The sequence below is a fragment of the Tachyglossus aculeatus genome, chromosome 11, assembly GCF_015852505.1.
Source record: "Tachyglossus aculeatus isolate mTacAcu1 chromosome 11, mTacAcu1.pri, whole genome shotgun sequence".
Classification (NCBI taxonomy): Eukaryota; Metazoa; Chordata; class Mammalia; order Monotremata; family Tachyglossidae; genus Tachyglossus; species Tachyglossus aculeatus.
This window is the reverse complement of record NC_052076.1, coordinates 56,275,143-56,288,933: the sequence shown is the minus strand read 5'-3', so window position 1 is coordinate 56,288,933 and position 13,791 is coordinate 56,275,143. Positions and strand designations below refer to the sequence as shown.

General features: G+C 45.4%; 1 protein-coding gene across 1 annotated transcript; it reads left to right on the top strand.

Annotated features, from left to right (window-relative positions):
• Positions 1–7,369: 7,369 nt before the first annotated feature.
• On the top strand, positions 7,370–13,027 carry CCL22 (C-C motif chemokine ligand 22). The gene is made up of 3 exons (XM_038753348.1): positions 7,370–7,440; positions 9,927–10,050; positions 12,781–13,027. The coding sequence occupies exons 1-3, from the start codon at positions 7,371–7,373 to the stop codon at positions 12,872–12,874; spliced, it is 288 nt and encodes a 95-aa protein (XP_038609276.1). The 5' UTR covers position 7,370; the 3' UTR covers positions 12,875–13,027.
• The last annotated feature ends 764 nt before the right edge of the window (positions 13,028–13,791 follow it).

The following is a 13,791-nucleotide window of genomic DNA, read 5'->3' as shown; positions in this document are numbered from 1 at the left end:
ATACTGTATTGTCCCCAAGCTGTTAGTGCTGTATACACAGTGAGCACTAAATGAATATGATTGATTGATTGATTGATTGATTTTCTGGAAGTCATTAAATATGACCAAGCACACCCAGCACCTCCTGCCCTCAAAGAGATTCTCAGCTCTCCCAGGGAGAAATGGCAGTGCCCACCTCTTCTAAGGGACAGAACTAAGATCAGCAGAGCCCAGAGAAGTGATCTGAAAGAGCAGAGGTGACAAAGCCTAGAACCTCTCAGTTGTGGAGCTGTCAGGGTAATAAAACCCCTGAGAAAGAAGAAAGGAACTTGGAGTCAGTATTCTCCTCTGCTCTTTTTTTTTTTTATGGTATTCATTAAGCCCTTACTATGTGCCAGGCTCTGTTTTAAGCTCTGGGGTAGATACAACCCAATCAGGTTGGACACAGTCTATGTCCCACATGGGGCTCACAGTCTAAGTAGGAGGGAGAACAGATACTGAATCCCCATTTTACCTATGAAGTAACTGAGGCAGAGAGAAGTGACGTGACTTGCCCAAGGTCACAACACAGACAAATGGTGGGGTCAGAACTAGAACCCGTGTCCTTCTGACTCCCAAGCCTGTGTTCTATCCACAAGGCTACTCTGCTTCTCCTCTTAGTCCAGTTTCATTCATTCATTCATTCAATCGTATTTCTTCATTCATTCAATCGTATTTATCGAGCACTTACTGTGTGCAGAGCACTGTACTAAGTGCTTGGGAAGTACAAGTTGACAACATATAGAGACGGTCCCTACCCAACAGTGGGCTCACAGTCTAGAAGGGGGAGACAGAGAACAAAATGAAGCATATTAACAAAATAAAATAATTAGAATAAATACGTACAACTAAAATAAATAGAGTAATAAATACGTACAAACATATATACATATATACAGGTGCTGTGGGGAGGGGAAGGAGGTAAGGCGGGGGGGATGGGGAGGGGGAGGAAGGGGAGAGGAAGAAGGGGGCTTAGTCTGGGAAGGCCGCCTGGAGGAGGTGAGCTCTCAGTAGGGCCTTGAAGGGAGGAAGAGAGCTAGCTTGGAGGATAGAGAGCTAGCTTGGCGGCTAGTTTCCATATCATCCTTCCTTTAGGGCAGTCACTAGGTGTGTATGGGGAAGATAAAGGTATCTTTGCTCAAGGAGGAGAGGGCTGAGTGCAGGACTGGATATCTGAGGCACACTCAGCCATTCCACTCTCAATTCCCTTTCCCCGCTAATGTGGTAGGAATCTTACGGAAAAAGCCAGAACCTGGGAGTCAGAAGACCCGGGTTTAAATCCTGGCTTTGCCACTTGCCTGCTGTGTGACCCTTGGGCAAATAACTTCGCTTCTCAGTGTCTCAGTTTCCTCATCTGTAAAATGGGGACTCCATACGTAAGTCCTTCCCCTGGCCTGGAATGCCCTCCCTCCACACATCCACCAAGCTAGCTCTCTTCCTCCCTTCAAATCCCCACTGAGAGCTCACCTCCTCCAAGAGGCCTTCCCAGACTGAGCCCCCGTTTTCCTCTCCTCCTCCCCATCTCCCCTGCCTACCTCCTTCCCCTCCCCACAGCACCTGTATATATGTTTGTATAGATTTATTACTCCATTTATTTTACTTGTACATATTTACTATTCCATTTATTTTGTTAATGATGTGCATTTAGCTTTAATTCTATTTGTTCTGACGACTGGACACCTGTTCACATGTTTTGTTTTGTTATCTGTCTCCCCCTTCTAGACTGTGAGCCCGTTGTTGGGTAGGGACCGTCTCTATATGTTGCCAACTTGTACTTCCCAAGTGCTTAGTACAGTGCTCTGCACACAGTAAGTGCTCAATAAATATGATTGAATGAATGAGCACCTGTTCTCCCTCCTCCATAGACAGTGAGCTCCTTAAATGGAGGAGGATTCTTTGTTCCTGCAAGCAAGAGAACTCCCTGTTTGCAGAAACTTGGGTCCAATCAATCGATTGCATTTATTGAGCATTTGCTGTTTGAGGGGTAAAAAGTTTGTTTCCTTCAAAAGGAAAGGACAGGCCGGGGTTTAATCGATGTGGTCTCTGAATGGTATTTATTGGTATTTATTCCCCCTCCTTCCTCTCCCCCCCGCCCTACCTCCTTCCCCTCCCCACAGCACCTGTATATATGTTTGTACATATTTATTACTCTATTTATTTTACTTATACATACGTACTATTCTATTTAATTTTGTTTATATGTTTTGTTTTGTTGTCTGTCTCCCCCTTCTAGACTACGAGCCCGCTGTTGGGTAGGGACCGTCTCTATATGTTGCCAACTTGTACTTTCCAAGCGCTTAGTACAGTGCTGTACACTGTAAGCACTCAATAAATATGATTGAATGAATGAATGAATTGGCCACAAGACGGTCTAGCAGACTCCCAGAATCAGATTGCCACTGTTGGAGTATAGTATAGTATAGTACAGTATAGTGAAGCAGTGTGGTTCAGTGGCAAGAGCCCGGGCTTTCGAGTCAGACGCCAGGGGTTTGAATCCCGCTCCACCGCTTGTCACCTGTGTGACCTTGGGCAAGTCACTTCACTTCTCTGGGCCTCAGTTACCTCCTCTGTAAAATGGGGATTAAGACCCTGAGCCCCACATGGGACAGTGCTTTGCACATAGTAAGCGCTTAATAAATGCCATTATTATTATTATTATTATTATTATTATTATTATTATTATTATTATTATTATTCCCAAGACACCCAGCAAGGTGTTTTTCCATGTCTTTTGCTCCTACTGACCTGGCCTTTTTTAATGGTTTTTGTTAAGCGCTTACTATCTGTCAGGCACTGTACTGAGTGCTGGGGTAGACACAAGTCATGTGGCTGGACAGAGTCCCTCCCCCAAGGGCTCACAGTATTAATGGGGTCACTCATTTTACAGATGAGGTAACTGAGGCACAGGGAAGTTAGATGATTTACCTAAAGTTATACAGCCAACAAGTAGCAGAGCCCGGATTAAAACCCAGAGTCTCGGACTCTCAGGTCTGTGCTATAACCCCAATGCCTCACGGCTTCCCAGGTATTGTTACCTGATTATCACAGCCCTCTCCAGCCAACAGAGAATTCATTAACATTGCTCCTTCATTTGTTAACTCTCTTCCAGGCCCTTTCAGATCCCCCCCTGATCCCACTCACTTATTCAAGAGTATCACTTGAGAGCTACTACTGTACTCCGAACAGGCAACTGGGAGAGTAATATCTGTCTCCCCATCTAGACTGTAAACTCATGGGCAGGGAATGTGTCTACCAACTCTATTTTATTGTCCTCTTCCAAGTGTTTACTACCATGCTATGCACACAGTAAGTCCTCAATAAATACCATTGATTGATTGAGTAAAAATATGGTTCCTACCCTTGAGGAATTTATGATGTTAATCCTCTGATAACTAATTTGAGCAGACACATAATTGTTCACAGAAATCGAAGGCAGGTGGTCAGGGCATGACCAACTGGAAATCTAAAATAGGGCAATAGTACTCTACCATAAAATGGCTGTTTTTCATTCACTGGGCTTACTTGGGGACAATGTGGGACAAGTAGTCAGCTAATCTCATGTCTTGCGAGGGGTATTTAGTGTTTTTTATGGGTATTTGTTAGACGCTTACTGGGTGCCAGGCAATATTCTAAGCACTGGGGTAGATATCAGCTAATCAGGTTGGACACAGTCCTTGTCTCATCTGGGGCTCACAGGCTTAATCCCCATTTTACAGATGAGTCAACTGAGGCTTAGAGAAGTATTATTATTAATAATAATAATCATATTTACTGAAAACTTACTGTGTCCAAAGCCCTGTATTAAGCACCCAGGAGAGTACAATATAACATCAAACACATTCCCTGCCCACAACAAGCTCACTAGTCCAAGGTCACAAGGCATTCAGCTGGCAGAGCTGGAATTAGAATGCAGGTCCTCTGACTGACGATTTCTGATGATTTTGATACCTGTCCACATGTTTTGTTTTGTTGTCTGTCTCCCCCTTCTAGACTGCGAGCCCGTTGTTGGGTAGTGACCGTCTCTATGTGTTGCCGACTTGTACTTCCCAAGTGCCTAGTACAGTGCTCTGCACATAGTAAGTGCTCAATAAATACGATTGACTGAATGAATGACTCTCAGGTCTGTGTTCTTTCCCCTAGGCCACTCTGCAAACACCCTCAAGGAGAGAGAAGTTGCCCTCCAGACCAAATCACCCTTCCCCAGGGAGAGGAGAAAGAGAGACCCTCGGAGAACTCCCAGTCTTTCCTACACTTGGAAAGTACAATTACTATGTGACGGGCACTGTTCTAAGCACTGGGCCAATAAAAGATAGCAAATACCTCTGTGTCCTCATCTATAAAATAGTAATAATAATAATGGTATTTAAGTGCTTAGTGTGTGTGCCAAGCACTGTTCTAAGCGCTGGGGGGGGGGGGGCGGGGGGAGACTCCAAGATGGGCCAAGGAAGGAGCTGGGAATGGAGGTAAAGAGGAAGCAGTTGGAGCAGGCTCAAGACTCTTGGACTCTAGACTGTAAACTCCCCTCTAGACTGTAAGCTCACTGTGGGCAGGAAGTGTGTCTACCAACTCTGTTGCATTATTATCTTCTCCCAAGCACCTCTCAGGGCCGCACCTGGAGAGTTTCCAGTACTCTACCAGTCTTGAGAGGGAGAGTCAAGCAGAGGCATAGCCATTCAATTCCTAGCTTGGGCAGCGGCTAGCGAGTGGAAGGAAATCTGATATAAGTCAAAACTCACCCGTGCTGGGCAGCAGTGGCCCAGGAGAGAGTCGACGACTAAAACTCTGGTCTACTGCGCAGAAGGTGGCAGTGGTAAACCGCTTCCATATTTTTACCAAGAAACCTCTACGGATACACTACCAGATCGATTGCAGATGGAGGTGGGGCATTCTTTGTACATATTTTTGAATATTTGCAATATTTGTACATATTTATTACTCTATTTTATTTGTACATATTTTCTATATTTTATTAATGATGTGTTTACAGCTATAATTCTATTTATTCTGATATTATTGACACCTATCTACTTGTTTTGTTGTCTGTCTCCCCCTTCTAGACTGTGAGCCCGTTGTTGGGTAGGAACTGTCTCTATATGTTGCCGACTTGTACTTCCCAAGCACTTAGTACAGTGCTCTGAACACAGTAAGTGTTCAATAAATATGATTGAATAAATGAATGAATTCTGGGAGTGATGTGTCCATGGCATCGCTATAGGTCAGACACGACTTGACAGCATAAGACAACAACAACTCTCCCAGGTGTTTAGTAAAGTACTCTACACACTGTAAGCACTCAATAAATATGATTGATTGACTTGGACTTCTTCCCCTAGGCTTGCCCCTCAGGTGTATAGAAGCAGAATTGCCTAATGGAAAGACTAAATGCCTAGGAGTCATTAATTTAATTCTAGCTCATCCACTTTCCTGCTATGTGACCTTAGGCAAGTCACTTAACCTCTCTGTGCCTCAGTTCCCTCATCTGGAAAATGGGGATTCAATACCTGCTCTCCCTCCCACTTAGATTGTGAGCCCCTTGTGGGACCTGATTATCTTGTATCTACCGCAGTACTTAGTACAGTACTAGACACACAATAAATACTTATTATGTGAGGGGCTCTTTTCCCTTGATCAATCAATCAATCAGTTGTATTTATTGAGCACTTACTGTGTGCAGAGAACTGTACTAAGTGCTTGGGAAGTACAAGTTGGCAACATATAGAGACAGTCCCTACCCAACAGTGGGCTCACAGTCTAGAAGGGGGAGACAGAGAACAAAACCAAACATATTAACAAAATAAAATAAATAGAACAGATATGTACAAGTAAAATAAATAGAGTAATAGATATGTAAATAAATAAATATGGGGATGAAGACTGTGAGCCCCACGTGGGACAACCTGATTCATTCGTTCATTCATATTTATTGAGCGCTTATTTATTGAGCGCTTACTGTGTGCAGAGCACTGTACTAAGCGCTTGGGAAGTACAAGTTGGCAACATATAGAGACGGTCCCTACCCAACATTCATTCATTCAATTGTATTTACTGAGCGCTTACTGTGTGCAGAGCACTGTACTAAGCGCTTGGGAAGTACAAGTTAGCTACATCATCAGTAAGGGTACCCTGAGCCCCTAAAGGCAGTCACTTTTCTAAGGGCACTTCTAAAGGTGGTTCTCTGAAAGGACCTGCCTGACAAAAGAGCATATTTTTCCCAGTCTTGAAAATCAATTCCCAGGTGGTTTTCCAGCCACCCGTCTCCAGGAATACAACTAAACTGGGAGCCATGAGCCAAGGGCTAACCCCACAACCAGGAAGAACCAACTCCTCTGAGCCTCCAGAGGAAGGGAAGGGAAAGTAAGGGCAAAGCCAAGAAAGGCAGAAGTAACAGGGACAGGGACTATATTCAGGGGGAGACAGAGAGGGAGGTGGAAATCTCAAATAATCCCCCTATAAAAATAACTTCAGTAAGTTAGGGGATAATAATAATAATGATGGCGTTTATTAAGCGCTTACTATGTGCAAAGCACTGTCCTAAGCGCTGGATGGGATGGTCTGCCCCTCCCCAGAAGCCCTTCTCCTCTTTCCTAGACCAGACATTCTTTACACACAGCCTAATGGATCTACAGCCAGTACAGACCACCTCTTGGCAGGCCACTCAAACTTTGCCATAGACCCTCCCTGTTTCTCCATTTTGTTGTGGACAGGGAATTTGTCTGTTTATTGTTCTACTGTCCTCTCCCAAGCACTTAGTACAGTGCTGTGCCCACAGCAAGTGCTCAATAAATACGATTGACTGACTCCACCAGCAAAATGGACAGGCAGTTAGCTCTTACTCAGGGCCCCATTAACCTCCTGGCTACTTTTTTAATGGTATGTGTTAAGTGCTTACTATGTTCATTCATTCATTAAATCATATTTTATTTGAGTGCTTACTGTATACTCAGCGATTGGGAGACTACCACAGAATTAGCAGACCAGGGGATTTTACTAATCAGGGCTATCCCTGGCCCCACCAACGAGGATAACCAAGGTGCACTGACGGCTCCCTGAACGCTTTAGGACGGCACTTAGGGTTCTTCCAAAATAGACACGACTGAAGGCCGAGGTATTTTACGAAGATTCAGGCCCTCTGCAAAGATGATCACCTGGCCACAGAGAATTTCCTAAGTTTCCAAGGAAACAGGTCAGTTCTCCTTTCTGGGATTTTGATCTCATCCATGACTAAGAGTTTCAAAATGGACTGTGGGTGTAGTAGACGGTACTAGGACAATAAATACCCAACCGCTTCTCCCAGCGCTCACTTCTAGAACCCAGGGTGAGAAAAAGCCCTAAGGGAAAACCCTCCTGGAGCCATGAAGCAGCTGATGGTGACTTTCCTGGTGGCTTTAGCGCTGGTGGCATCTCTTCCGTTGGCTCAAGCAGGTGAGTCCCTGTTCGGACCTTCCAAGAGTCCGGAGCAAGCATCTGGCGGATCCCAGGACTCACGGTGTGCATGGAGCTGGAGGATGGATGGGGCTGGTGGGACTCTTTCTAAATTCTTTACCACCACTCGATTTTAAGGAGTCCCTCCCTCTGGAGGAATTGGCTTATCTGGAGAGCCGATATCCCCTGAGGAATCACAATCTCTCCGGGTCTCAATTTCCTTATCTGAAAAGTGGGGATATGATCAATTGTGAATCTCGATTCTTGCATCTTTCCCGGGGCTTAGTCCATAGTAAGTGCTTATGAAATCACTGATGTTCGGTTCGTTTCAAATAGTGGCCCCGATGCTTCCAAACACTTCCCTTTTGAGGTTGAAATGAGAACAGAGAAGTGACGCCTTAGAGCTGATCAGGAGATTGTGGACTACAGCTTGTAAGTTTATGAGGTCCCAGATCCCAGTCCCTGGAAAATATCTTTACAGGCCTGTGAAATTTTTCTCATGTCCTCCCCACAGTATGGTAGAAAGGAGCGTTTGTGGTCTGGAGATGCACCAAAGGAGCATTTGTGGTCTGGAGGAATTGGTTTATCTGGAGAGCTGATATCCCTTGAGGAATCACTTAATCTCTTTGGGTCTCAATGTCCTTATCTGTAAAGTGGGGATATGATAAATCGTGAATCTCGACTCTTGTATCTTTCCCAGGGCTTAGTCCAAAGTAAGTGTTTAATAAATGCCCAAGTGGATACCTCGATCAATGGCATTTACTGTGTACTTACTATGTGCAGAACCCTATATTAAGCTCTTAGAAGATGCAGCGTAACAATATAATGGATACGCTCCCTGCCCACAGTGAGCTTACAGTCTAGTGGGGGAGACAGACAACATACACCTGTCCACGTGTTTTGTTTTGTTGTCTTGTCTCCCTCTTCTAGACTGTGAGCCCATTGTTGGGTAAGGACCATCTTTATATGTTGCCAACTTGTACTTCCCATGCGCTTAGTACAGTGCTCTGCACACAGTAAGCACTAAATAAATGATTGAATGAATGGATAAGTTACAGATACATAAGTGCTTGAAGGTGGGGAGAATATAATGCTTTTGTACATTATATATTATTGCATTCATTCATAGTAGTCATTCATTCAATCCTATTTATTGAGCACTTACTGTGTGCAGAGCATTGTACTACGTGCTTGGAAAGTACAATTCAGCAACAGAGACAATACCTACCCAACAATGGGCTCACAGTCTGTTTATTCATTTTTAAGTGTAAACTGAAGGTACATGGCAAACAGTATGGAATATATATATAGCCCTTAGTGGGCCAATTATTCCATGGATGCTTCCCTTTGCAGGTAGCTGGTGAGCTGAAACAGCAAATTCCACTGAGTCCAAATGTAAGATGGTGAGAATAATAACTGTGGTATTTGTTAGGCACTTACTATGTGACAGGCACTGTACTAAGTGATGGGGTAGATACAAGCAAATCGGGTCGGACAGAATCCCCGTCCCACATGGGATTCACAATCTTAATCCCCATTTTAGAGATGAGGTAACTGAGCCCAGAGAAGTGAAGTTATTTGCCCAAGGTCACCCAGCAGACAAGTAGCAGAGCCGGGATTAGAACCCAGGTCCTTCCTGTGCTGGGAAACATTAGGCCACTGAGGCTGTCCAGTTGGGGCATGTTGTAGCTGATGATCCCTTCAGTTCATGCCACCTCCTCGCACTCTGACCCTCGCAGCTGCCCAGTTCCACAAGGTTACGTGTCTGACAGTTGATCCTATCAATGCTCAGGGAATCACTGATATTCGGTTCATTTCAAATACTGGCCCCGATGCTTCCAAACACTTCCCTTTTGAGATTGAAATGAGAAAAGAGAAGTGAGACGCCTTAGAGCTGATCAGGAGAATGTGGACTACAGCTTGTAAGCTTGTGACGTTGTCCCTGGAAAATATTTTTACAGGCCTGTGAAATTTTTCTCATGTCCTCCCCACAGTAAGGTAGAAAGGAGCATTTGTGGTCTGGAGATACACCAAATTAAATACCTGAGTGGCAATTTTGGTTTTTGTTATCACTCATCCTTCCAGAGTCTGATTTCTTTTCTAGGTAAAGGGAAGATTATTACTGGTTCTAAGGCTCCATGCCTTAGCTTCCAGGCTGGCTTAGTTTTATTATTATGGTATTTACTATTCTGTTTTATTTTGCAAATATGTTTTGTTGTCTGTCTCCCCCTTCTAGATTGTGAGCCCGCTGTTGGGTAGGGACCGTCTCTATACGTTGCCAACTTGTACTTCCCAATCGCTCAGTACAGTGCTCTGCACACAGTAAGCACTCAATAAATACGATTGAATGAATATTTGCTAAACACTTGCACTGTGTCAAGCACTGTTTTAAGCGCTGGGGTAGATGCAAGTCAACCAGGTCAGACACAGTCCCTGCGTCACATGGAGCTCACAGCCTATTTAATTTGCTTTTCTTCTCCTGGCAGTCCCATACGCCGCTAACTTGGAAGACAGTGTCTGCTGCACAGAATTTGTCAAATGGCCGGTGCGTTATCGGTACCTGACGGATTTCTACTTTACCTCTCTCTCATGCCGGAGGAGAGGAATAGTGTAAGTGCTTCTGAGCTTTGATTTTGGCGGGGGAAGGAGGCCGTTAGGACGGTGTGGGGTTCGGACTGGAGGAAGTTAGCACTGAGCAGAGACCCTAGGACAGTGCAACCCAGACAGATAGACAGAATGACATTTTTTCTCTCTCTGCCTCTCTCTTTCTCTCTCCCCCCACCCCACCTGGGATGGTATAGACACAGCCTGTTCAATACCATACTCTTCACCACCTCTAGACTGTAAGCTCACTGTGAGAGGGAACATTCCTACCCACTCTGTTATAGTGTACTCTCCCAAGTGCTTAGTACAGTGCTCTGCACTCAGTAAGTGCTCGATAAATGTGACTGATTAATTGATTGATTCTCCCACCAGCGGAGTACCGAGCGATAGAGCTGCCCTTGTCACTCAGGGGGTGGCATCAATCAATGGCGTTTAAATTAATAAGAATTATGGTATTTGTTAAGTGCTTTCTATGTGCTGAGCATTGTTCGAAGAACTGGGGTAGATACATGGTAATCACGTTGTCCCACGTGGGGCTCACAGTCTTAATCCCTATTTTACAGAGGAGGTAACTGAGGCACAGAGAAGTTAAGCGGCTTGCCCAAGGTCACACAGCAGACAAGTGGCAGAGCTAGGATTAGAACCCATGTCCTCTGACTCCCAAGCCTCTTTCCACTGAGCCATGCTTCCTGTGTGCAGAGCACTGTAATAAGTGCTTTGAAAGCACAATGCAGAGTTGGTAGACATGATCTTGCCCACAAAGAGCTTACAGCCTATAAGGCTGCTGTGCCAATCATTCATTCAATCATATTTATTGAGCGCTTCCTGTGTGCAGAGCACTGTACTAACCGCTTGGGAAGTATAAGTTGGCAACATATAGAGATGGTCCCTACCCAACAATGGGCTCACATTCTAGAAGGGGGAGACAGACAAAACATATTAACAAAATAAAATCAATAGAATAGTAAATTTGTACAAGTAAAAATAGAGTAATAAATCTGTACAATCATATATACAGGTGCTGTGGGGAGGGGAAGGAGGTAGGGCAGCGGGAAAGGGGAGTGGGAGAGGAATCCCAGTCATGCCAATGTCCCCAGAACCCCAGGGTCTCCATCCCCTGATCAGAGACAAGAGGAGACAGAAAATAGCGGCAATGGGATCCTGAACCACAGTCCAACATGTGGAGAGATCAATCCGTGGTGTTTACTGAGCGATTACCATAGGCAGAGCACTGTACTAAGTGATTGGGAGAGTACAGTACAACAGAATTAGTGGACACATTCCCTGCCCTTAACAAGCACACAGTCTAGAGGAGGTGACAGACATTAATTCGAATCGAGCCAATCTGAAGGCAATTGCTGTTAGTGTTTAGTCTCTGTGCTCTGCAGAGAGGAAAGAAAGGCATGATTCCTTCACTCAAGGATAGTCAGGGAGCACCTCATTTAGGCTGAAAACTCCCTGAGGGCAGGGATTGAGTCTACCAATTATATAGTATGCTTCCAAGCACTTAGTATAGTGCTCTGCACAAAATGTCCAGTCAATATCACTGATTAATAATTATGCTGCTTCTTAAGCACTTACTCTGTGCCAGGCACCATACTAAGCACTGGGGTGGATACAAGCAAATCGTGCGGGACATAGTCCCAGATGGGGCTCACACCCTTATTCCCCATTTTACAGTGGAGGTAACTAGATCCAGAGAAGGGAAGTGACTAGCCCAAGGTCACACAGCAGACAAGTGGCAGAGCCGGGATTAGAACCCAGGTCCTTCTCTCAGGCCAGGACTCTATCCACTAGGCCATGCTACTTAATTGACAGAAAGGCCCAGTCCCATAAGCAGAAAACTATGCCCTTCCTCTGACCCTTCCAAAAAGGAGTTTGGCTCCCTTTCATCTTTTTTTTCCTCTTCATTTGTGTTTCAGTAAAGGCTGCGAATAAAGGAAAAGGGTCAGGTGGTGAAGCAGAGAAAGCCAGAAAATGCCATTATTTTCCATTCTCTTTGTGGCCGCCCCCGCCCCAGGGAGGAAAGGCCAGGACACAGCAACAACTTTTTCTCAAGCAGTCACATGCCTTCCAGGAACCAGGTCAGCGTGGCTCAGTGGAAAGAGCACGGGCTTTGGAGTCAGAGGTCATGGGTTCAAGTCCTGACTCTGCCACTTGTCAGCTGTGTGACTTTGGGCAAGTCGCTTAACTTCTCTGTGCCTCAGTTACCTCATCCGTAAAATGGGGATTAAGACTGTGAGCCCCCCATGGGACAACCTGATCACCCTGTAACCTCCTCAGTGCTTAGAACAGTGCTTTGCACATAGTAAGTGCTTAATAAATGCCATCATTATTATTATTATTCCCTCTGCTGCTGGCCTGACCATCCAGTGTGGTTCACTGGCGGGGCAATAACTTAGTTGATCGCTTGCCAGAGTACTTAGTCACCTCCCTGGGACCCAAGTGTAGAGTAGAGTCACAGCCCAGCACAAACCTCCCTAGGTGGAAATCCCCCAATTCCCAACTGGCAACAAGGAGAAACAGAAAGCCAAAGAGGCCCTGTGAGTTAGTCAAGATCACCTGGCACGGAGCTGGCAGTGAGCCCAGGAAGCCCGACTCCCCCAACTTGGGCCTACAGCCAGTCTCCGGGCCCGGACATGAACGTGAAAATTCCTGCTTCCTTCTGGAAGATTTTCCCTCCCAGCATTCTTTCCCCCTATCGCTCCTTCATGCTCTCTTGGTCCCACCTTACAGATTGAAAACTGTCAAAAACCTGGAAATCTGCGCTGACCCCCAGATGTCCTGGGTGAAAAAGGCCATCCACCTGTTGAAGTCTAAGAAGAAATGAGAGTTTACAAGGCCCTGGACCACCCAACTCCTTGCTTCCAAGTTACTCACACCTCACCACAAACTACCCCACTTGAAACATCCTTAGAAATTAGAGAAGGGTCCAGGAGGGGAGAAACAATGCATCCTACTGGAAAGAGCACAGGCCCGGATGTTGGAGGAGTTGTGTTTTAATCCCAGGGCGGCCAATTGCTTGCTGTGTAACCTTGGGCAATTCACTTCTCTGTACCTCAGTTTCCTCAACTGTAAAATGGAGATTAAATACCTGTTTTCCCTCTCACTGCACTCTTCCCAGGTGTAATTAACTTGTGTCAATAACAGCTCTTAGACGAGAGCTTGACACACAGTAAGCTCTTAAACACCAATAAAAAAGGGATCATTCCCTACTTGGCTCACGGGGGAAGGGGCTCAGGGAGGAGGAATCATTTGCCTGAGGTCCCAAATCCCCCACAGCCTCTCAAGGAGGAGCCAAATCAAGGCTCAAGACTCACTTCCCCAGTCAAGGACTCATTCCATAAAGCAATGCTGCTTTGCGATTGCCATCAAGATTTTATCCCCCACTAGCTGCCACCACCACTTTGTACGAATGTGAACTGCCCTGGAACCTGACCACTTTTAGCAAGTGTGTTTCTTTTGATCCAGATAATATAATGAGAAAAAAATACCCTCCTTTCCTCCACCCCTGCAGCCCCACCACTTCACCTGTTCCCCCTCAAGCAAACCTGTGGAATATTCTATGTAAGACACTTGATTAAAGTTGGCCTGTCGGAGCTTGCGTGGTGCTGTTTGCTGTTTCTCCTCTTTCCTAGATGCGGGGAAACGGATGTAACAGTGGAGGGGAAAAGCAGCAAAAAAAAATTAAACCCTACCTTGCGGTTACCTACTGCAGCAATCAGTTCTTTTCAGAGTCCTGCTCCG